Raw genomic sequence first — 22853 nt, 5'->3', positions numbered from 1 at the left:
ATAGTGCATTATTTTCTACGGTGAGTCTTCTCCGTAGTGAAAAAGAATGTGTTGTACTTGTCACCATATTTATTATTTGTGGGAATATTTTTTACAAAAATTTGTAGAGATAAATTTGCCACTTGAGTACAAACAGCAGGAAAGAACAATCAAAAACTTTATCCAAATTGGATTGCTAGCAGGTGCTTCACTCTGTTAAATAATTTCCAGATGATTTTAAGAGCAAGCTCAAGTGAGTATAAAATTGCTGTCCTCTGCATCAGAAAGGTTTCCTTTCTTAAGCTGAATCAGTCCCCAGATTACAATGTAAAGCGATAATCCACATGTTTTGGGTATGTTTGGGGCAGAATTCTGCCTTTGGTTTATATCCATCCAGTCCTATTGACTTTACCTGTATGTTTATTATCTTAAAAATGTGGACTTTGTCACTGGGCAGATTATTACTGCATGGCATTGTATGTTGCAGATGTACAGCTGTAACTTCAAGAGCGGAAAATGCCCATGGAAGTTGTCTGGTTCCCTCATGCACAGATTCAATGTCTGGAGCCGCCCTGTGAGGGCAGAGACCTGTGCTGGGGAATGTAGCGCTGCAGAAAGATAGGAAAAGTGGTATCCAAATGAGCCCTTCCGGTGTAAAAGTTGACACAAGCTGAAATTTGATGCAGGAAAGGACCATGGAGAAAGTTTTAAGCCAACATTCCCAGTTTAGAAAACACAGGAGCTGGCTAGCCCTGGACACAGTCACCAGCTGAGTTTGTTGTGTTCCTCTCCCCATCTGTTCGCCATTTTTTCATCTTGTACCTATTTGTTCACAGAGAGAATGTTCTGGAGAAGTAGCAAAGGTCAAGTGATATATCTTCCTCTGTCCCTCTCCTTCAGCTGCACATAGTTACTGGTTTGCAGACATTTCCTTCATTATTCACTTCTGCAGAAGGAAGTCTTGCGAGAGGGAGTCAGCAGAGGCGAAGCTGGTCTACAGTTTGTGTTACCTTCTACATCTATGTAGAGTGCAATACCTCCTTGGCGTCCCTCTGTCAGAGGTGTGTGTTTCCATTTGAGTGCAGACATTGGCAGGGTCTGTTGCAAAGAGACTGTGAGGCAGCTCTTGAGCTAGCAGGAATTCCTTGGACTGGAATTGGAGCCAGAAGGAGATGTGTCCAGGAAAATTAAAAACATTACTAAACAAGCATGTGGAAGGAAGCGATGTTAACGGCTTTCATTTGGAAAACACTATATATTTTCATTTTGGCCCAGGCATCAAACCTTGAAGAAGGGAAACAATGAAAGAGTAGCCAAAATAAATGCCCTCCTGTCTATGAGGAAGTGGTGGTGGAGGGTGGCTTAAGATGGTCTGTTCAGTTGTCATTTACATCTTGTGCATTTGTCTGATTTTACTTTTATTTTTAGCAAGACAATGAAATGTTCACATCCTGTGTGCTGTTGTGCATGGGAGCCAGGCAGCTGGGAGCTGCTGCTTTGTCACTGCGCTTGCCCGGCTGGCACAAAGCAATGAAAGCTCAGTGATCGATAAATCTTGTATTGGCTGGTAAAAGAAAACATACATTAACTTTGGCATTTCCTTCCAGCTGTAAATAAACAAATGCAAGATGCCTGCCTTGTGCTATAATTTTCATTGGAAGACTGCTGGAGACATTTGCAGCTAGTCCTATGTAAACACTGGTAGATTAAGGGAGCACTTGGAGGTTATTTCCTGTAATAAATATCACAAGGACATCTTAGAAAAGGACACTGGAATAATTTTCTCTGAAAGTAATTTCTGTCCCTATTTTACTTTCATAGGCTTCAATTTGAATACTTTGGGTGGCCTAGACTTAACATTTACATTTTAATTTTGTTTGTGTTTATTTACTTTCTCATTCTGTTCTCTCTTTAGTAAGTAGACACCACTTCTAGAGGGAGTATAAATGGTGTGAAAGCATCAGAATACTCTCTGAAAGTATTTGAAGTAGCCCTCCCTTTTCCAGTGTCCCTCTGCATATGAACTTAAACATTTGAGACCGAACTTTTGTACTGATTTAAGATGGATTATAATGGCCCTTAGAGCAAGCATTTATTGGCAGCTGGCTTCCAGTATGAATCAGGAGTTAACCACACACATTGTCCAGAGGCAGACATGGAAATTTTGTGGCAAAATCCACATACGTAGGCCAGGTTCTCTGCATTATTGTTCTGTTTTGGGTTTTGTTTTTTTTTTTTGACGGTGTTGGTTTTTTTTTGGTGTGTGAAATACTGCTTTATAGAGCCAAATAGGGGATTGAGAACTGCAAGTAATATACCTCCACTTGAGAACTGCAACCCCCAAATCCATGAAGACAGATAAACAGAACCTGATTATTCAAACCATCCTCTAAGCTACCTCTTTGGCTTTATAAGCAACATCTGAATATTGTTTTTGTATCACTGTATAATTTTGATATCACAGGCTTTGCAGCTTAGTAACGAATGGTTGCATAGTCTGGCCTCTTAAAAGCGAATGATTTCAGTGATCATTTAATAGGCTTATACCTCATTTATTTTGCCTATTTCCCAGGATAATTTAGAGGCAATTAATTTATAAAGCCAACTTTAATTATTTATGATCTTGGCTTTGTTTGATCTTGAAGGCCAGACCTTGACAGCAATTGGACGGTAATAAGACAGCAGATCCAGATGGAGTCCATGGTTCTCAAAGGACTTGTCCCAAACACCAAGTATCAGTTTGCCGTCCGAGCAACAAACTCCTATGGATCCAGCCCTGCCAGTGCCCCAAGTGATGTCATCCGAATGTTCAGTGAGTAGAACCACCTTTTTGTAGTTAAAACTGTATAAAAATAAAATATATCTGTAAATAAAGTGTATCTGCGGTAGCCCATGGAGGGCTACTGGTGGGAAGCGTCACTCTCCAAGCACAGGCACCCCCAGTCTGACATCCCTGCATCCTGTCCATAGAGCTTGCAGCATCCTGTGAAAGTCAAGCCACAATCAAAGATTTGAAAAGCACGAGGGAGAAGTGCTCTCATGCCATTTCTCTGCTCTGGAGGTCATTGCCAGATATTCTTGGATCACTACTTACTGACTTTTGTGCTAGTTTCATGCAGAACTGATAAATGAATATCATGGGGAGAAATGAGAGAGATGAGTCTATTGTTCATATTTTTTTTTCTGTTCTTTGAATCTAAACCTTATGTATTACATTTATAATTTAAACAACTTGCGAAGACCAAAGCAATTCTATACTGTTTTCTGAGGAGTAAGGCTCTTACAACTATTAAGCACAATTGTAGAAATGATGATATGAAGAAGTGAGAATATCTTTTTGATCAAAAAACTGCATAGCAAAAAATTTATGTGAAAATGCATTCAAACATACTTGAATAATCACAGCTTGTTAACTATTATAGTGTACATTTGTACAGCAATGTAGGCCATGCACACTGCAATAAGGGACAGGTCCTGTGCACATCTGCCGATGGCCTTCCTTGGGATATAATCCTCTGTCAGTGCTAGAGTCTCTGTGGGCTGACTTGGAGGTGCTATCGCTCCTCATCACCCCCAGAGTCATAGCTGTATGTGAGAATCCCAACCAAGCCGACACAGAGCACATGTGAAATTGTACAAATCACATCTGTTGCCACTGAGTCGATGCAGGAGGCAGAGCCAAGGCTGGCAGGGTATGGGGACTAACTGAGCTATATCCTTAATGTTCCAAACTTTTTACTGTGTTTAAAGGGTTCCAGTAGTTTTTTAAGTTCCAGTTCTGGAGTCATTTATAGGGGACAGAATACCACATGAGAAGATACCTGCATATAATTTTAGCAGATTAATGAACTGTAAAAAAGAGCAAAAAACCTGTTTTATTTCCTTTTCTCATCTGCATGCTCCACTGCAAATAATCTTTAATTAACTGGTAGAAAATGAGCAGCTGGTATTCAGGTAGGATTGTGCACTCTGCAAGAAGAATTTACAAGCAGTGGAAACATGGACCACCTCCTTAGTGATCCACCAATCTAACCTGCTAAGGAGTTATTTCTAAATTGCCTCCCTATCTTGGAATCCCTTGTTTTCATTGACTGTTACGTAGTGGTTTCCATTCTTGTTTCCCTTTTGTCATAAATCCCTTGAACAGTTTCCAGGAAGTTTGTTATGACTGCTGAACCTGTAAGTTTTAACTTCTGAAACAAATGCTTTTGAAAAACATTGAGGTGCCACATACTCTGGGGTTCCTTGGCCCCTGGATCCTCCAGACTCAGCTCCTGCTGCCTCAGGCATACTTGTGTGCTCCTCACTGTCCAGTTTATCTTTGGATATGAGTGGCTGCATTCTTTGGTCAGAAAAGATGAAGTGTTTACCACTGTTAATAAGGATGGAGTAGTCTTCATGCTGCACTTATTGCTGCAGTACTCTAGGAAAGGCACTTGATCTTTGGAAACTGCCTGTTCTGCGGAGACCTGTTGAGATGGCTCTGAACCATGGGTTTTTGTCAGTAGAGCTTGGAATCAAATTCACACCCAGTGTATGTAAATGCTGATTTCTGGAGAGATGCGTAGGGGGCATGAGCTTGATTCTCTGTGCCTGAATAGTGAACGTATTATGCCTGTTGCACTGCTCTCTAAATAGGCTCAAAACCCCTGTGCTGGTCCATGGTAGGCACACGGGTGCAGCTGTGACTGAGAGCTTGGTCCCCCTGCACCAAGGAGCTGGCAGTGCTTGGTGGAGACCCTCCATGAGTGGACAGAGCTCCGCCAGCTTGGGGCCACGTCATGCCTGTGATGTGCTCCAGCCCTGCACCAAGTCACTTGAGCTTTGTGCTACTGGGGCAGGCTCTGGGCCCTCTGGCAAATGCAAATGTGGTTCCTTTGCCAGTCTGCTCTTGGTTTCCAGGATGGATTTTGTAAATAAGCTTAAAGGCTGCAGTAGCCACTATGCATGGAAGCCTGTGTTATCCCGCAGGTACCTGTCTTCACAATCACCTTTTTGCAGAGCAATGAGTGATGTTCAAAGGTGACAGAGGATGCATGCCTTTAGAAGTAAGTTCTGCAGCTTTCTAGAAGCAAGAGTATAACTGAGTGTAGCAGCTCTCACTTGGCTTTGCTTGCAATGTCTGTCTAACAAACTGGGTTTGAGGTTAACCAAATACAGAAGCACATTGTGCTACTAAAAGCCAAACTTCGGTTGTGAAAAAATGTTCTTGATTGAAGTTGTGCATAGCCTAAAGATTTATTTTCCCCCAAAACACTAAAAAACCCTGAAGAGTGATTTAAATCATTGACCAGATTCATGTAACGAACAAATGCATGCTATGCTCAAGTAAAACTCACTCCCAGTTCACATGATGTATCTGCAGGTGCCTCCCCCCTTCTAATAGCCAGAAAGCCAGGAGTTACCTTCTTTGGCCCAGTTAAGCATTCACTTCAGTTGCTCAGGTGTAGATATTTGGTGGATTTAAGGACCTCTAGGTCCTGTGGTTTTCAGCTGTCACGGCAGGAGGGCATGCACTTCTCAGGCATCTCCCAGACACCTGACAGTCCTCTGGGGATGTCTCAAGTACCGTAATGCATCTCATGTGGCACCAGATGCCCAGCTCTTTCAAAGTGTCAGCAGACACCTTTTACCCACCTATTGTTGCTGGAAGAGTTTCATGACAGTTGGCATGAAACTGAAGCATCTTTGCTCTTCAGGGTGCACATCACAGGAATTACTGTCTTCATTATTACCACAGTTCCTCCTCCCATGTAAACAGTGAAGCATGCCACAGATATTTGATGCTATTTTCTGACTGACTGTGTATTCCTCAGAAATACCTGAAATATCTTAGGAAGCTGGCAGAGTTCATACAGTATCTGCCTCCTTACATTTAGCCCACATAGTGCTGGCACTAAGGTCCCTAGTGTGTTTGGCTTTTAAAAAATTGCAGCTTTATGCTTGTATATCCTGGGATTTTATGCTTATTTTAAAATTATGTGTTTCTGATGCTTGTTTTAACTGAAGAACAAATTCCCAGTGTTACCTCTGATACAGTGGACCTTCTAGGCAGGCTGAGACAGAGATGAATCCTGCAGACACAGTCCATGCTACTTGGGGATGTTTTCTGCTGGGGTTTATCTCATTCTCACATGTAATTGTCTCATTTTGGTTTTAAAAGGTGGCTGGCTTTGCAGTACTCCTGACTGCATTGTTTCATGTCAGCATAAGAAACGGTTGTCTTTGTTTGCTAAAATGTTCTTCTGAAGGGTGGCTGACAGTATCACCTAATGTGACAGACCTCCCAAGGTCTTTGCAAATAGAACATGTGGCCTTGATTATAAGCAGTTACACGTGCCTTAACTAGTAAAAAATGCATCTTTGGTTTTTGTTACATTGCTCCATTTTCAGGGAGGAAAGAGAAGGCAAGTCTCCCCAAGGGTTCTGATCTATTTGGTTTCTTTTTTTTTTTTTTTTCTCCTAAAGGGAAATGATGTAATAAATCAATTTTTGTTGCCTTTCTTAATTAAAAATGCAGATTATGGATATTTCACTTATGTGGTTGGGTTTTTGCTCTATCAAATCTTTCAATGTGTCATGGACAATTTACTTGAAAACAAAAGATTGTACATATCCAGTTTAGCAACAACAAAATAAACTATCCCAACAAATCAAACAAACAAAGTGTCATCACCTGCATTGCTTAAATATCCTTTGTCTCCTGGGGAAACAGATGGGGTTTGCACTGTGCCTGGAAGGTCACCAGCCTTGGGCTTTGCCAGACCAACAGAGGAAGCGTCTCCTGTTAAAAATACCCTCCTGCTTGTCTCCGCAGCAAATGTGACAAGAGTGGCTGCTTAATCGGGGTAGATCCCTTCCTCTGGTCCTGGCTGTCACCAGCAGACTCATACTGAGCAAGGCATTGGCGCAGGTGCTTAAATACTCTGCATGGTGCTTGCACGTGTCAGCTGAGGCTCAGGCACAGGAAAAGGGCAGTCCCTCGGGCCCAAACCTTGATGTGAATGATGGTGATGTGTCCTGGAGACAGCAAATAGAGGCTTTCCACAGAACTGTTTCCCACAGATCTCCAAAGGCTTTACAAAGTCAGCGTTTGTATTTATAGGGACGGGGACAAAAAGCAAGAGACGGGCCAAGCGATATGCAGTGCCTCACTGTGAGTCACTGACAAGAATAAAACTAGATTAAATGCCCCTGATGTATTTTGGTTGTAGACCTGTGAGGGGTTCTGAATGAAGGTGATCAGTCTTTTAACACTTCCATTCAATCTCCCTGCACTGCAGTGCCTGGTGGTCTACTTCCTACACCCTCCCGTGCCTCCTGATCAGTATGCTGGGGGCCACCTGATCAGCAAAGCAAAAGTTTGTGTGGCTTTGTGTTTGTTTTGAGAAAGATTTCTTTGGTATAACTAAATCCCTGATCATTTGGAAAGAAGCTGTCTAAAGTTCGCGACCCCCCACAGGTTTTCCGACTAATTGTAAGACAGGATTATAGGACCTGGTAGAGTGTCTTAAACAGGCTTCATCTCCGTGTACACCGAAATACTGATTTAATGAAATATAGCATGCTTATAATCTCTGTAGTCATTATTTTGGTATTTGCAGAGTACCACTTTGCTTTATTGTCCCTGATTTGCCACCCATTATGAGATGAGCTCTCCACCAAAACAGCACACCAAAACCACACAGTGTTGTTTGTTGCACTCCACCAAAACAACACCAAAACAAAACAGCTTTTAATGAGCTTGTGTGTGGGTTTCTTTAAAAGTCCTGTTATCTTCTCTACTTTCTGTTTGTTTTGCAGTTTTATTGCATCATGTTGCATGTGACTATCATGTCATACCCAGTAAGCAAACACCAAATGTAGGGAAGAGCAAGGCAACTGAGAAGCCAGCAGGCTGTTAGATGATCTCGTCATTTGTGCATTTGTGTGTGTACTCACTGGTATAAATTCGGGTGTAGTTAGCAGAGAGTACATCTCCATGACTTCATTGCTCCCAGGTGCATTATGTGTTACCAAAACTGCTCACAGATCAGCAGGTAGAGTAATGTAGCATGTGCTGGCTGAAACTCAGATGGAGCCAGGAAGGAACAAAATGGTGATCTGTGGCCGTGCTGGAGACCTCTGGATATTAGGAAGTTACACTTCTCCTGGGAAGGTCTTTGAAGAAGGGTCTCAGAGCGGTCATTTCTACCAGCCACAATAAGCCATACTTTACTGGTCTACAACCAAATATTCCCTGGTTTAAAATAGCAGGTACATTTCTTCCTTTAAGGTCTTCTGTTGCAAAAGCATGGAACATTTTGGTTTGCCAGATGAAAGAGGCACATATTCTGCTTGGGGAACTGCCTCTCTCCTAGTCTCGTTGCATGCTCTTGGTTATTGATGTAGTTTAGTGATAACTCTACTCCAGTCAGGAGTTACACCTCTGTAAAATTGGCATGGCATTAAAATCATGTCTATACATGTAAGAAAGTGTATGTATCTGAATGGGAATCCAAGACCCAGTATTTCCTTTGTGTGAATATAAAGATACTTCATTCTCTGTATGGCTTAATTCCTGTCATCCTTATTGAACCTAAACCGAATTAAGCCAATAGAAAGTTTGCTTGAGAAGAGAAAAAGTGTGGTAGAATTTGAACTACAACAGACACTTATTTTCTAGCTTGTGACTTCTAAATTAGAAAATGGAGTTTGTGTATCACAGGTTGTTTGTATACAGATTAGATTGTTTTCCCTGACACATGATTGCTATTTTTTCTTTCTTTTTCCTAACTTATCTTTATGGCTTCTGTTACTCTTAGGTAAATTACAGTTTCATCTGTTAGAAGAACTGAACTAGTTCTGAAATAGTTTCAGACACACAATATAAAGGCAATAAATAATATTGCAAACCTGACTTAAAAGCAACAGTATTCCAGTAAACTGAAAGTTGCTGCATCTCCTGGGAAGCTGAGTTAGTGCTGGGCTCTACTTTGTTCGCTTAATTTCTGTAAAACTGGAAGTCATATGTATAATGCTTATGTTTGAAATTTTGCACAGTTACATTCATTAGTAGAAATGCACGTCTTATAAAATCACTGTTGTCAAAGAATAAGATTTTATTGCAGTGATGGATGTAAGAGGTCAACCTTGCAGTTGAACTAGGTGATCATTTTAGGTCCCTTCCAACTGAACTATTCTAGTCTAGTCTAGTCTAGTCCAGTCTATTCTGTTCTATTCTATGCTATGCTATGCTATTCTACTCTACTTTATTCTTCCTACCTTTCTACCTGGAGTAAATTCATCCTTTTGTGGTGATTAACCTGAGTGACTATACAAGTGAATACTAGGAGGAAAAGGTTTTGCCCACCTTTTGATAATACCTATCGTTTTCCATGTGATGGAATTTATTCTGATGAATGCAGGATTGGGACCAGTCCATAAATGTGCAGTTGGTTTCTCCAAGAATAATCCTTTGCCTGTGTAATCACAACTAGCAGAAATAATCTGGATGTAGTTTGTCTGGTTGGCCTCATCTCATTACCAGCTGTAAAGCTATCGGTGCTCTGCTTAGCTCAGCTGGTAGGACTCTGTGCTTAATACTTCTGTTTAATATACAGTTAAATTGTATTATTTACAGATCATTAAGTATACGTGTTAGAGGGGAAAGGCTTGTACACATTCTCTCCCAGTCTAGCATGCTGTTTTTGTTGCAGCTGTGTACGCCTCATTACCTCTACCATTTACCTCTTATTTTTCTGTATGCTGATGTCATATGTAAAGCCTGTTCATAAGCAGCTCCCACAGAACATACGGTGGGTAGCCAGTTAGCCAGCCAGGCATGCATTCGTGTCTGGTGCACGTATGCATGGTTTCATAACTGTCTGCCAGGATTTCTGGGTTGCAGTCCCAGCAAAGGAGGAGACAGTACAAAAAGATCTAGACAAGTGCTCTCCTGCCTGAATCAGATCAGTGAGATATTTTTCCTTTATTCTCCACCGAGGTGGGAGATCCTGACCCCAGTTAGACTGGCTCAAATGCCTGATAGCACTGCGCCCACACTGCTCCCTCTGAAACTCTGCTGAGTCTCGTTAGCTTTCGATGCCTCTGTTGGGTAGTTCAGTGGTGGCAGTGAAGCTCTCACAACCATCAAGCAGCATTTCCTGGGCTGTCAGGTCTCCTTTCTGCAGACAGCCACTGCCTAGCAAGTCTTTGCATCTCTGCATGTTGCTGTGTGAAGGACCTGATAACTTACTAGGAGATACGTGCAGCTTGTGGCTGCCAAAATATGGTCAGCTCACACAGAGGCTGTGTAAAGTAAAGGTTACCTGCGCTTTTTTTAAGTGATCACAAAATATTTTATGGAAAAGGCAAATGTGAGAAGTCAGTTGTTTTAATGATTATCTAATGTCTGTCTATTCTTATCCTTGCTGAAGTGACAAGTAATGATAGTGATGCAGTTACCTGTATTATCTTTCTTCATGACTTCTGGTAAATTTTAATAACTAAAAAGCATAATCCATAGTTCAAGAAGAATTTGCTATGTACAGTGCAGAAAACACAGATATTTTCTGCGAGGACCCTCTTACCATCTAAACTGTCTGTTCCCAGCCCAGAGTCCTTCACCGCGCGGTTCAGCGGTCCAGGGAGAGGCAGAAGCAGATTCTGCACATGAAAAAAAAGTTATGTTTGTGCATGTGTCTTTTTTTTTTTTAGGTGCTAAATTGCATTTTAAAAGAAAGCCTAAAAATACACTTAGGATGCTAATTTCAGGAGCATTGCAGCCAGTCATAAGCAGAGTGTGCCAGAAAAGCCCGACCTGGATGCATTTTGTCTGCTCTGCCAGTTATTTGGTGGCCAGTAGGGCAAATATGGGACTGTATTATTTATAAAAGGGAAAAGTTTGATCTAAAACCAATTCAGTTATTAAAATGTTGTCCACACCAAAAAAGTTCAGAGCTGTTGTCCTGGAAGAATCATGGATAAAAGTCAGTTTGCAGTGGGAGAGCTGAGCTTTGCCTGCTTGGTTTGTTTAGTCACTTATAAGTGACTAAATTAAGGTCTTCACTTTGTTTTAAATTACGTGTGTATCACTTGGACAGCGTCTCCCATCTCCAGGCTGACACTTGCATCGTCTGTACAGTATGAACATTAACACCACTTCAGATTTCATTGTGGTGAATCAGGGGGTGGTAAAGACCTAAGTTGCTGTGTGTAGCAAGAAAAAAAATAAATGAAGTCAATATGCCAGTTGTGTCTTTTTAGGCTCTGAGGAGTTAGGAAGTGGAAGCTATGGCCATCAGTATATCACGGACACAGTGACTGGTGATGATGATGGATTTGATATTGATGACTCAGACTACGACATTTACATAGAGGAGGTAAATTTCAAGATTTCACTTTGGCATTTCTTTTTTCTTTATAGTTTTGATATTTTAAAGTGTCCGTTCTTGTCAGGAAGTTTAGTATCTGATATTGTGTGCTTAGATGTAATGATGTGGTTGTCTCTTTTTCTTTGGTGAGGATGAGTTGCCTTGGATCTGTATCTTAGAAGGTATTAATTTCATTTCCATAGCTTTAGGTTTTACCTAACATTTCCACTTTAGGTTTTACCGAGTTTTTGTTTCTGTATTTTCTTTCAGCTCAGACCGCTTCCTGCTATTAAAGGAGGCAACAGAAAATTTCTGGTTGAAACTAAGGTCCCACCAGGGTCTAGTTCCAGGCTCCTGTCACGGGTCCTTACAACAACTTCTGAGCCCACTACTTCCACTCCCACCACCACACGACCTTCAACTACACCGAGGGCAACTACAGCTCGGGCAGCAAGGCGGGGCAGCATGTCTTCTGCCGCACGCTTCTTTGATCTTTCCTGCGATGAGACCATCTGTTCTGCAGACAGCTTTTGCATCAACGACTATGACCGTGGTGGCTCACGCTGCCACTGCAACTTGGGAAAAGGAGGAGAGACATGTACAGAAGGTAGGTTTCTGTGTGCCCACTGCTGCTGGCTTCTCTTTGCCTGGGGCAAGGAGTGGCTGTGCAATGAACTGACCAAAGTGCACTTCGGGAATAGCCAGCTGGGCTTAATGGACCCCTAAGGACAGCAACACAACAGATTCTACATCCCAGTTCAGACATCAGCCCCTTTGCTTCTCTTTCCTCAGCTGGGCATGAAGAAGTCATTCTTTAATAAAGCTGAATGCAGATCCCATGTGAAAGTGCACAGGGGAGGTTAATTCTCCTCCCGCCACCTAGGAGTGGGTTGGTGATGGGGACAGGTGTGTTGGTAGGCACCCAGGCCTGGCAGAGTCCAGCCATAGCATCCACATCCTCCAGCAAGGACATTCAACCCCTCTTTGACCGTTACCTTTTGCCTGCAGCTGAAGCCCTGAATCACCCGCATTCCCAGTGTGGTCCATTGGATGATGCTGATCCTGCAGCAGGGATGTGAGACAGAGCCCTCACAGTAAAACCATCTCCAGAGGAGGCTTTTCCCCATGGTCTGCAGGGCAGAAATTCTGGAGTTGTGGGGCAAGGGAGGAACAATACTCCTTCCCAGTTCAGAAAGTATGACCTGAAGCTTGGGTCAATGTGAGGAGGTGGTGTTGTCTCCGTCAGGACTTGCCATCAGGACTTGCCACTTATCTTCTCACCTCCCGGCAGGGTACCTGAGCCAGAGAAAGAGCTTGCTGAGCTGAAGGAGGCCATCAGCTTCTCCCTCCCTTGCCACTCTCCTGTCCTCTCTGCAGACCTAACCTTGCCCTGGCACTGGGTCTGACACTGAGCTGATCACCTGGTGGGCCAGTCAACTTGCTTTCCCCACCACGGGAGCAATTTTTCTTCTGGTTTGGTGGCCAAGGGCTCAGGTGACTGCCAGAGCTTGTGCAAACAAGGTGTCCCATTGCTTGTAGTGGTGCTGTCCTACCAGCTAAGAGCGAGCTGATCTGTCACTCTGCATGCTGATCTGACCTGCCAAGGCCCTGCCGCACAGCAGAGCATCAGGGACACACATTTCTTCTGAAGGCTAGTGTTAGGCATTCATGATGCAGTGTTGTGCACTGGGGATACAGACACCAAGGGTGTTTGATCTTCCCCTCCGGGTGCTGGAGTAAAGAAAGCTCATTCTGAAAACAGTCTGTTGTGACTCAGTCACATGGAACAGCTGCAGATGTGATTTTTGGCCTTGATCAAGTGTGAAAAGTCAAAGATTTATTTGAACTGACAGCTGTATACAACTTGTAGAGCAGGTTCGCAAACATCAGGCCAAACCCACTATTTTTAACAAGGCAGCACACTATTCCTTGGTAAGCAGTAGCATCATGTACCAATATTCCCTTGTTCTGAATTTCTTCACAGCAGTCAATATTATTAAACAATATATTAATCTGAATGAAAACAGTCTTTTCTTTGCCATCAGCAGCTGCATGGAGCTCTGGTCCAGTCAGCTCTGTTTGTGATCAGGGCATGAGTTAACTGCCGTCTGCTGTGGTTGCATTCAGGTTTATAGCATCCGTTCTCTTCACCACAGCCTAAAATGTATGTCTTGCAAACAAAAAAGCTGAGATCTGTATCCAGATCCAAATATTCAAGAAAAACCTAGTCAGTATTTAAATAGCAAAAATCCTTCCTTCCTGATTAGACTTAGATCCACTGCAAAAATAAGAATTCAGGCCTGAAATTGTGTCTGTCCTCAGAGCTTCTTAGGAAAATGAGCTGCAAAGGTAGCAGTAAGACATCCCTCTGGTTTTCTTTTCCTGTGCTGAAGCCAGGGTGCATAAGACTACAGGGGGTGAGGATTGATAATGCCGGCTGACAAGAGCAATGTGAAGGACCACCATTGCAGCCAGTGATGGAGAGATGCTTTGCAGGGACTCTCTTCTCCCCATTGCTCCGTTTAGCTTCTGCCTTGAGCTGGCCTGAGGGAAGTGTTGGAAGAAGCTGGGCTCTTATCAGCCATCCAAGGATTCTCCAGATGCTGGATGCAGCAGCTATGGAGCAGCAGTGACTAATGCGGTGTAGAGTCTGGCTGCATTGCCAGCATATGTTTTTATTGTCCCACAAAACAGAAAATTACTTTGTTGTCTTTGTGTTCAATGAATTCTCAGAAGAAGATAAATATAAAGTTGATGGTTTCTGTCTTCTGTAACAAGGACGAAAATCTGGAGAGGGTTCCACTGAAGTCAGTGATTAAACTGTTGAGCAGTATTTGGCCCCGCATACCCTGTTTCTTTCCAAGTCCACCAGGTCCTTGGGAATAAAGGAATTAGTTATGAAAGGTGGTGGGAGGACATAGTTAACTGATTGTTGGCTGCTGCTGACTAATGGTTGTCTCTGGAGGAGCTCTGCCTGGTGTTATCTAGTGCTAAATGTGTATATCCATTTTTATATGAAAGAAAACTTGCTTCTGTCTTTGTTTTTCAGATATTATTATCCAGTATCCTCAGTTCTCTGGCTACTCATACATCACCTTTGAACCACTTAAAAACTCCTATCAGACATTTCAAATTACCCTTGAATTCAGGGTAAGTTTAAGCACTTCCAAGCTCACATAGGAGCTTTAAATCTTATTTGCTTATTTTGATGCTTTGTACAGTGGAACAAAAACTTAGCTTCAGTATAGCTTATAATTCAATTTATAAGATATACTTATAAATTGAGCCTATGCATAATCTTCATCTCTAAAGATCTGGCTTCACCTTCAGTGAATGCAGATGAAGTTGGTAAACTGAGCTTAAGTATTTACACCCATTGTTGGTAGGCAACGCATGACAGGATCCCTGGAACTAGCAGTACTGATGTTGCAGACCAGTAACAACATATGTTGGCAAGGTTAGAGCTCTGTGAATAAGCTACAGGCTGAAGTATACCTGGAATTTTTTGTGAATTACAGTTTGGAAGTGGCTTGAAGTATCTCTGCATATAAGGAACTGTGATCTTGTACTGACTAGGGTACTGCCCTGTATTCAGAGTTACTTTCTAACCCTGCAAGATTTATTTTCCACCCCTGAAGTTTGGGGCACTAGCTACCAATACATGCAAGATACTGGACTACTTAAACTACACGTCTGAAGTTATGGGGTACATCCCACAGTGACTTGTGTTAATGCAGTCTGTGTATTATGGACAGAACTGGTAGGGATGCCTATAGGGAGGGTGGCCGAGCTCTCGGATGCGTCCCTGCTCCCACGAGAGGCAGACTTGCCAGCCTCACAGCCTAGGAGTGAGACTGTCACCAGAGGAGCAGCAGTCTGTGGCCTCACGCAGTGAACTAACACTTCTCTGGCGATTTGTCAGTGTAAAATGCAGGATGGCTGCGAAAAGCCACTGTGTCAGCTGCCGTGCACATATGGAGGAATCCTGCCTGCACAGGTTGTTCGGCTTGAAAAGTGTCAGGATCACTGAAGGTGTGAAGCAGGGTGTGTGTATTCATGTGCAGTAAGTTATGTGTCTACACTAAACAGGCTTCCTAGGACATCCTTGTTAGACTTTGTGCTCAGAGGTCCCATATGGGACACGTCTGACAGTCTGTAATGCTTTCAGGCTTGTTTTTAAGTATGGTAGTATCATACTGTAAATAGATGTTCTTAAACCCCTTAAACATTAAAGCAATGTTTTTCTGGATTCTTCAAATGCAGTATTCAAAACTGATCAGCAATTTCTGATCCTGCAAGTTAAAAACCCCATTTGAAAAATGCTGTCCCTTATCTGGAGAAAAATCCCCCAATGCTGCTTGCTTTTATCTGTTACTCTGAGGCTTGGACTTTGATTTTTTATGTTGATGCAATGATTGCAGGCAGAATCAGAAGATGGTTTGCTGCTATACTGTGGAGAAAATGAACACGGCCGTGGTGATTTTATATCTCTGGCAATCATCCGGCGTAGCCTCCAGTTCAGGTAAAACCTCCACCCTACACCAGGTGTAAAGAGAAGCGGCGATTGCTGCCTCCTGGTACTGCTATATTTGATAAATATCTGCTGTGTCTTCGACTCCTTCCCCATGCAGTGCACGAAAAGGACCGTATTCTTCAACATTTTTTTCTCTTAGCCTTCTTTAGTGTGTGGACATGTGCCCTGCTGAATTCAGTTTTCTTCAAGGCATTAGTCTGGGGTTCATTGCTATGTTATCAGGAATGCCAGTGAGCCACGGTATTTGTTAAGATTATGGTGTATTGAGCTGTACATAGTCAATGCTTTTTTTCTTCACAGCAAAAGGGCCTGCAAATAATGTAGCAAAATCATAACTTTAATTCCAGCAAAGGGCCTGGAACTTCATCCTGTATCCCTTGTTTAGATAAGATTTGCAGGTATTTTAATTGAAGACAGAGGGAGTTTCTTGCAGTCCCATAGATATGAAGCATGTGAAAGAGTATCTCAAGGATCTCCTTACTTGGGAGGGTGAGTCCTCTGAAAGTGGGGACTAACAAAGTGGGTGATGTGCCCTAGTTCTGTTTCTGTTCACCTGCACTGAACAGCAGTCAGAAAATGCTCCACATCCAGCTCCACAGAGGTGCTCCTGGAGGTCTCTTTCTTAATCAGTACGGAGCTTCATATAGAATCACAGAGTTATTGATACAGTGCTGCCTTTTACCAGGGAGCTAGAGAAATTCCCAAGAGAAATTACTGTGATAGCAGGAACTCAGATTGTAATACCCTCCATCCTGAAACAGTTTCAGCTGTTGGCAAGCTTTGCAATGCACTTGGTGTGGCCAGAGAATGCAAAATCTTCTCCATGGGAGAAAGACAGATAATGAAGTTTGAGACTTAGAACAGATCATATGTGGACCTGCTGTCTAATTTTCCTGTGGTCTGCTAATATGCAATGTGAAACAGAGAGGTTCCCAGGAGTGAAGGGAGTATTTTGAATCTAAAAATTACTTTCAGTTATTTGGTTACTGTAAGATTGTCACCTTGCCCTGTCTGTCTCATGCTCCCAGGTTCAACTGTGGCACTGGAGTTGCAGTCATAACGAGTGAAAACAAAATCAAGCTGGGGAACTGGCACAGCATCACACTGTTCAGAGACGGGGTGAATGGCTGGCTCAGGATGGACAACGATGCTCCAGTGACAGGAAGGTCTCAGGTAGGTAACCCTGCACCTGCAGCTCAACCTTGGGCTCTCTCGAGGTTATGATAACATTGTTTCTTGCCAGAAGAAGTCTGATCAGATTTTAAAAGTACATTTTTATTTATCAGTGTTGGGACATTTAAGTGAACCAAGATCAGTGTACAGATTACTCTTCCACATATGTATTCTAGAAATCACAGAGATAAATATCCCAGCGCTGAATCCCATCAGTTTCCCTGTTGTCCTCCATACTTGCTGTGCTGCCCTTCTGCTACACTTCAATAGTCTCAGGTACAGGCTGCTGTTAACAGTTTGGCAGGTTTTACAGCTACTGTCCCTGATTGCTTTGTTTTTCAAGCCTCAGGGAGCTGCTCTGCTTCCTCAGCCACAAAAATTAGGTATGCGTGTATATATGTTTAAATATAATGTGCATATAGCCACACAACATTTGTATACAGAATTGTAATGACATGTATGCCATGGACATAGATTTAAGTACAGTAATGGAGACAGACATTGTGTCTTCACTTATGTTAACACCAACAATTTCGTATGAGGCTGCCAAGAAAAAATATAACAGAGGAAGATGTCTGGACTTGCTCATCAGTTGCCAGGCCAGAAAACAGAAGTGAAGTCACTGAAACAAGAAGGCAGTTGGAAATTATTTCAGATGTCTTTCCTTTTCCCTTTGATAGCCATTATTAGCCTGCTATCCCTAGCCCAGCAAAAAAAGTGGCTTCAACATCTTGTTACTTTACACTTTCATTTGCAGACACACTGAAAAAAATGCTGTGCATTGAGTTCTCCTCAGCTGGAAATGACAGAGGAAAGGGTTTCAGTATCTGTCAGGTGTTGATACATGTTACCAATGCTATGAGGGTGTGCAAAAGGGCAAATGTGAATCAGGAAGGGTATGTCCAGTAGAGACCAACGCCATTGTACAGCACTTCGGTAAGATGGCATCAGGCTATGCAGGACTATGGTCACCCAGAGCCGAGAAAGATGAAGTTGAAGAAGAAAAGGTGCAACAAAGGGCTAGTAGGAGGGTTATGGTTCACAGAGTCTATTACAAGAAGAGTTTAATGGTGGACACACGCTTTTCTAGATGTAGCTGCAGCAGAAAAAGGTTAATTGCTCTAGGTGGTGCTCTCCACCAGAACTTGCTGCTTCTCTAGTATTGTTGCTCCAGTGTCCTACCCAGCCGTTCCAAGGTAGAATGACCTGAATTATTGTCAGCAGAGTGGCAGTGTTTTCTGACCTCGTTCATTTTGACTTGACACAGAGAAGAGAACCTTGACAGACAGAGCCGGGCAGGAGCATCAAAGGCGACAGGAGATGGCAGCGGGTTGGAGGCAGGCTGGAGAGCTGTATGCCCACAGCCCTGGCATGTGCCCATCATGAAACCCTGTGGAAATCTGAACTCTTTTTAGCTACAGGCTCTACCTGAATTATTTTTCCCAGCTGAACTTGGTATCTGTTTGACATGTTTCTACAGTGCACTGTGCAGCAAACACCTGTAGACTCAATAAACTTGGCTTATTTAGCCTGGCAAAATATAGGCTGTAGGGATATAATTTATTATTATAAACACTATGGAGGCAGGGAAGGAGTGAAAAATCCAGAAAGATTTTAGGCTAAAGGTCAGTGCTGTCAGAAGGACACATTGGTAAAAACTGGCCATGAAAAAGTGTAGGAATTTTGAGTGTTTTCTTCTAAAGGGCAGCAATGTTTTAAAACAGCCTCTGAGCGCGAGGCAAAAGACATATATTCTGATAGATCGATGGAAGGGATTATGACTTCATTGCCCACAATAGCATTAAGTTTGATTCAGTGGTCCAAAAATGGTCTGTTTTGTTTTTTTTCTTGATCCTGCCTGTGCACTATAGCAGTGCTAGTAAACTTGTACGTGTATAATACTATAGGCAGGTTAACACCAAAAAAAAAAAAAAAAAAAAAAAGAAAAAAAAGATGGGGAGTAAATTTGGTGCTGGAAAAGTGAGCTGAACCATACTGAAGTTGTAATTTTATTGGATTTTTGCCTTGTCTTTGTTTTTGCTGGTTTTTGGTTGGGTTGGCTTTTTTTGTCATTTCATTATTGTTAACACTAAGCACTTGCTGGGTTCTGTCCAGAGGGCACTATCACATTGGTCTGTGTCCCTCAGCACTTAGAGTTTAGAAGACAAACAATTCTGACAAAGTAAATTAAAGTATTGCAGCAAAAGATCGATCACAGTCCCTTCTTGGGACATAGTGATTTTTAAGTTTTTGATTGTGCTTTTAATAGTCTATATTATCGCGATGGATGCGGGTGCAAAAAGTAACATTTAAAGAGTGATTGAAGGAATGAGTAATGGAAAGGAGTTACCAATGAGCAACTTCCATATCCTCTGATACAATTCTTTGTAGAGAAAAAAATCGGTACGTACCCAGTGTGGCTTAGTTAGTTATCCTGTGTTATGTCTGTTCTACATGATGTCATGCTCTGTTTTCCCTTTAGGGCCAGTATAGTAAAATCACATTCCAGACTCCTTTCTACGTTGGTGGTGCCCCCAGCGTGTACTGGCTGGTCAGAGCCACAGGCACCAACCGTGGTTTTCAGGGCTGCGTTCAGTCACTCAGCATCAACGGGAAGATAATTGATATGAGGCCCTGGCCATTAGGGAAAGCTCTCAGTGGTGCTGATGTCGGTAAGTGTAATGGTAGGGGGTCTTTAATCAGCGGTAAACCAGGGGTTACTGGCTGTTGAAAAAAATTGAGCAATAGTCCAGGTCTGAGTGGTGGAGGGTGCTGTCTCTATTTTTGGCATGGTATTTCTCTGTGCCTTTGCACATTGGTTTTGCTGGGTCTATAGTAGGAGGGTTTATCACACTGTGCAAGTAGACGTCACTGTTTAGTATACCAAAACCCCCTGTGGACACGGTTATCCTGCACAATGCATAGTAAAATCAGTACCTATGGGCAAACAGGAAACTCAGTATTGGAGATTTAGTTACATCTGCACCAGTATTTCTACCAGCACAGGATGCCTCTTCATGCTCCTGACTGACAGTCACATCGTCAGGAAATCAATGGTGTGTACACTGTGTTTGTATTTAAAACCCAACAAAACGAGTTTTGCCTAAAGGCATCATTGCACTTGTCCAAAGCAATGCAGGGATATTTCAAACCTACAGCAGTGCTGTGGCCATTACAAAGGACTTCTCCCCATTAAACCCCATTACTGCTGAGGCAAATAGGCTTTCCTGGTTACCATCATTGTTTTCATTTCCAGAGTCACAGTATGTTTTAAAAAACACCATGGAATAAATTCTTTCAATAGCTTTATGAAGTGGTATTATAATATTATCTCCCCTTCACAGATTAAAAGATGGAGAAGTAGGGAAGTTGATAAACTGATCCTGTCTTACTTATTCATCAATATTTCACCCACATAATGGGCACTTGGAAAAATAGACAGGGCAACAAAATCCTTGCTTTAATGACCCCCCAAGTCTAAACAGTCTAAGAGTAAGAGTAAACCGAAGTCACAAAGCAAGTGGTAAAGGGCAGGAAATAGATCTCGTATCACTGAACTCTGCATGCCATGCTTCAGCCACAAAGTCATCTTTCTTCTCTTCTGTAGCTGTGCATTTGGCAACCCAAGAAGGAAGTGATTAATTAGAAACGTCTTAACAATTGCTCTGTATTCTCTAGAAACCATGACCACACTTTTGTGCAATATAGGGGGAGAACAGAGTGGCCCAAGAAGCAGATGTTGAAAAGACTTTGGAATCAGAAAGTAATTTCACGATAGAGTGAGAATCTATGGAATTTAGATAGACAGATGAAAGTCCTGCTGAAGTTCTCTTGAGTTCTAATCTCTGTTGCCTTTTGGGTTGCAGCTAGCTGCATTCCCATCCATGAATGCTCCACATACTACTGCATTAGCAATCAACATCAATGAAAATAAAGGCTGCGTTCTGCTATGTGTGACTCACAACTGATAGAGCCTTACTGTCCTTATGTGACTGCACACACTTATATGAAACTCTGCAAGGGGAGACTTGCTAACAATATGCCGTATAAGTTAAGCTTAAAATAAATAAATTGCAAGTGAACTTTACTAGGGCTTAGGGCTGGTGTTTGCTAGCCAGTCTTCTGTTTCTTTTCTATTGGCATAGTGTATAAATCATCCTGATTTATACAGGTACATGGACCACAGAATTGAGGGTGGGGAGGAGAGGGCTCCATCCCACCCCTACGCCATCTCTGCTGGCTATATCTTAGCTCACCAAACTGTGAGATAAGGGGCTGACAGGGGAGACAGTGCTCGTGGTTTGGAGCAGGCATGACAGGACCTTGGACTCCCGCTGGTCTTCATCTACCCTTCTTCATCTACCACTGCAGCCAAGCAGATGCAGCTGTCAGGCCTGTGGTTTGCCTTTTTGGTGTAGTCACCTGTGCTGGCCCAAAGGCAGTCACTGACACTGTGAGAGCAGCCTGGCCATTACAGTGCAGCCCAGAAGGGGAAAAGGTGGCTCAATGGGCACTGTGAGCACCCCTGCTCCCATGGCGGGGCATGGGGCAGCTGTCTGGATGGCTAATTGTCCGCTTCCAAGTGGAAGGAGAATTTGTTCCCTTCCAGGAGGCTTGTACATTTTGTTTATGCTCCTTGTGTTAGCCCTGGAGCTGTGTGTTGTGGCTGCTGTACTCAGACCTTCCCTCTCTACAATGATAAATTGTAGATGTAGAAGTCTCCTAGTAGGAAATTTGTAGATGTAACAAGTCGGGTCTGGCAGGGAGTACCAGGTGACCCAAGAGTACTGCTTTTGTCCTGAGTCAGTGAGAAAGGTTATTTTCCACCGTGGACAGCAGAGTGATCAGGGTGAATCAGCACATCAACCATTTACATCTGCATACTTCTCTGTGCTTTTCTTTCTGGCAGTGGGATGGGAATTCAGACGGTAAAGCTGGTGCTGTACTAACACGAGTACCTTACTGAAGATTTGCAGAGTCCTGGTCTGGAAACCTTCTTTACAGTCAAAGTGCTGTATTTAAACAAAACAAGAAGGACATACTCCCTTCCTGCAGTAGTTCTGCAAGACCTCTCTCAGTTATCTCAGATAACAAAACTCCAGTGTTTACTGTCAGAGCTACCTCACAAGACTTGTGTCATCCCAGAGGGAGTATTTCAATGTGCCTCAAAATAAATGTGTAATTGTTTATTATAAACATTTAGCCCCTGCAAAGGATGTGCTTGCACTTCTATAGCACACATGTTTAATTTGGCCTTTCTGAATGTATAAGATCAGTTTGTTTCTATCAACGAGGGGAGAATTATTTAATCAGAAACCAAAACAAAGGAGAAATTAAACAGAATCAACAAGAACTTCCAGTATATGTACATATGACCATTGCATAATCGACTATATAGATAGCAGTTTTAAAAATGAAATAAGTAAATTATTTGTTCAAACAATTTCAGCTTAATTCAAAAAAGAAGAAATCATCTCCTTGTTATTTTAGTTGATGTGCCAGTGTGGTAGAAATGCTTCTTAAAGAGGCCATATGCAGATGATGTAGATCCCTTTTAGTGTAGACAAGAGGACTGACAACCTCATTTTAGTTAATAAGATTAGTTGAAGGTGATTAATACTTTCCATGCTTACTATGACGTGTATTTACAAAGAAGCACTTAAGGTAATTGAAATTGAGTAAGTCACAGTGCTTGTAAACAACCTACAGATATTTCTGTTTTATGGGAAAATACAGATACGAACAAGAGCAGAAGAACAGTAATCAAGGGAGTGATTGAGAGGTACAACTGTCATGCTTTGTAAGTAAGGGCT

The 22853-nt window shown here is 42.5% G+C and overlaps 1 protein-coding gene across 2 annotated transcripts in view; it reads left to right on the top strand.

Annotated features, from left to right (window-relative positions):
• The window catches only part of EGFLAM (EGF like, fibronectin type III and laminin G domains), a 78554-nt gene that overhangs the window by 31116 nt on the left and 24585 nt on the right, over positions 1 to 22853 (top strand). For both annotated transcript variants that reach the window (XM_056325167.1, XM_056325168.1), the window contains exons 7-13: positions 2625 to 2791; positions 11227 to 11342; positions 11604 to 11940; positions 14383 to 14483; positions 15755 to 15855; positions 16896 to 17040; positions 19523 to 19712. In XM_056325167.1, the coding sequence (XP_056181142.1) occupies positions 2625 to 2791; positions 11227 to 11342; positions 11604 to 11940; positions 14383 to 14483; positions 15755 to 15855; positions 16896 to 17040; positions 19523 to 19712 (1157 nt within the window). The remainder of the gene's footprint in view (positions 1 to 2624; positions 2792 to 11226; positions 11343 to 11603; positions 11941 to 14382; positions 14484 to 15754; positions 15856 to 16895; positions 17041 to 19522; positions 19713 to 22853) is intronic.

This window comes from Falco biarmicus, chromosome Z (genome assembly GCF_023638135.1).
Source record: "Falco biarmicus isolate bFalBia1 chromosome Z, bFalBia1.pri, whole genome shotgun sequence".
In the NCBI taxonomy this organism is placed as follows: Eukaryota; Metazoa; Chordata; class Aves; order Falconiformes; family Falconidae; genus Falco; species Falco biarmicus.
Note: the sequence above shows the minus strand (reverse complement) of the source record. Positions and strands in the feature narration are given on the sequence as shown.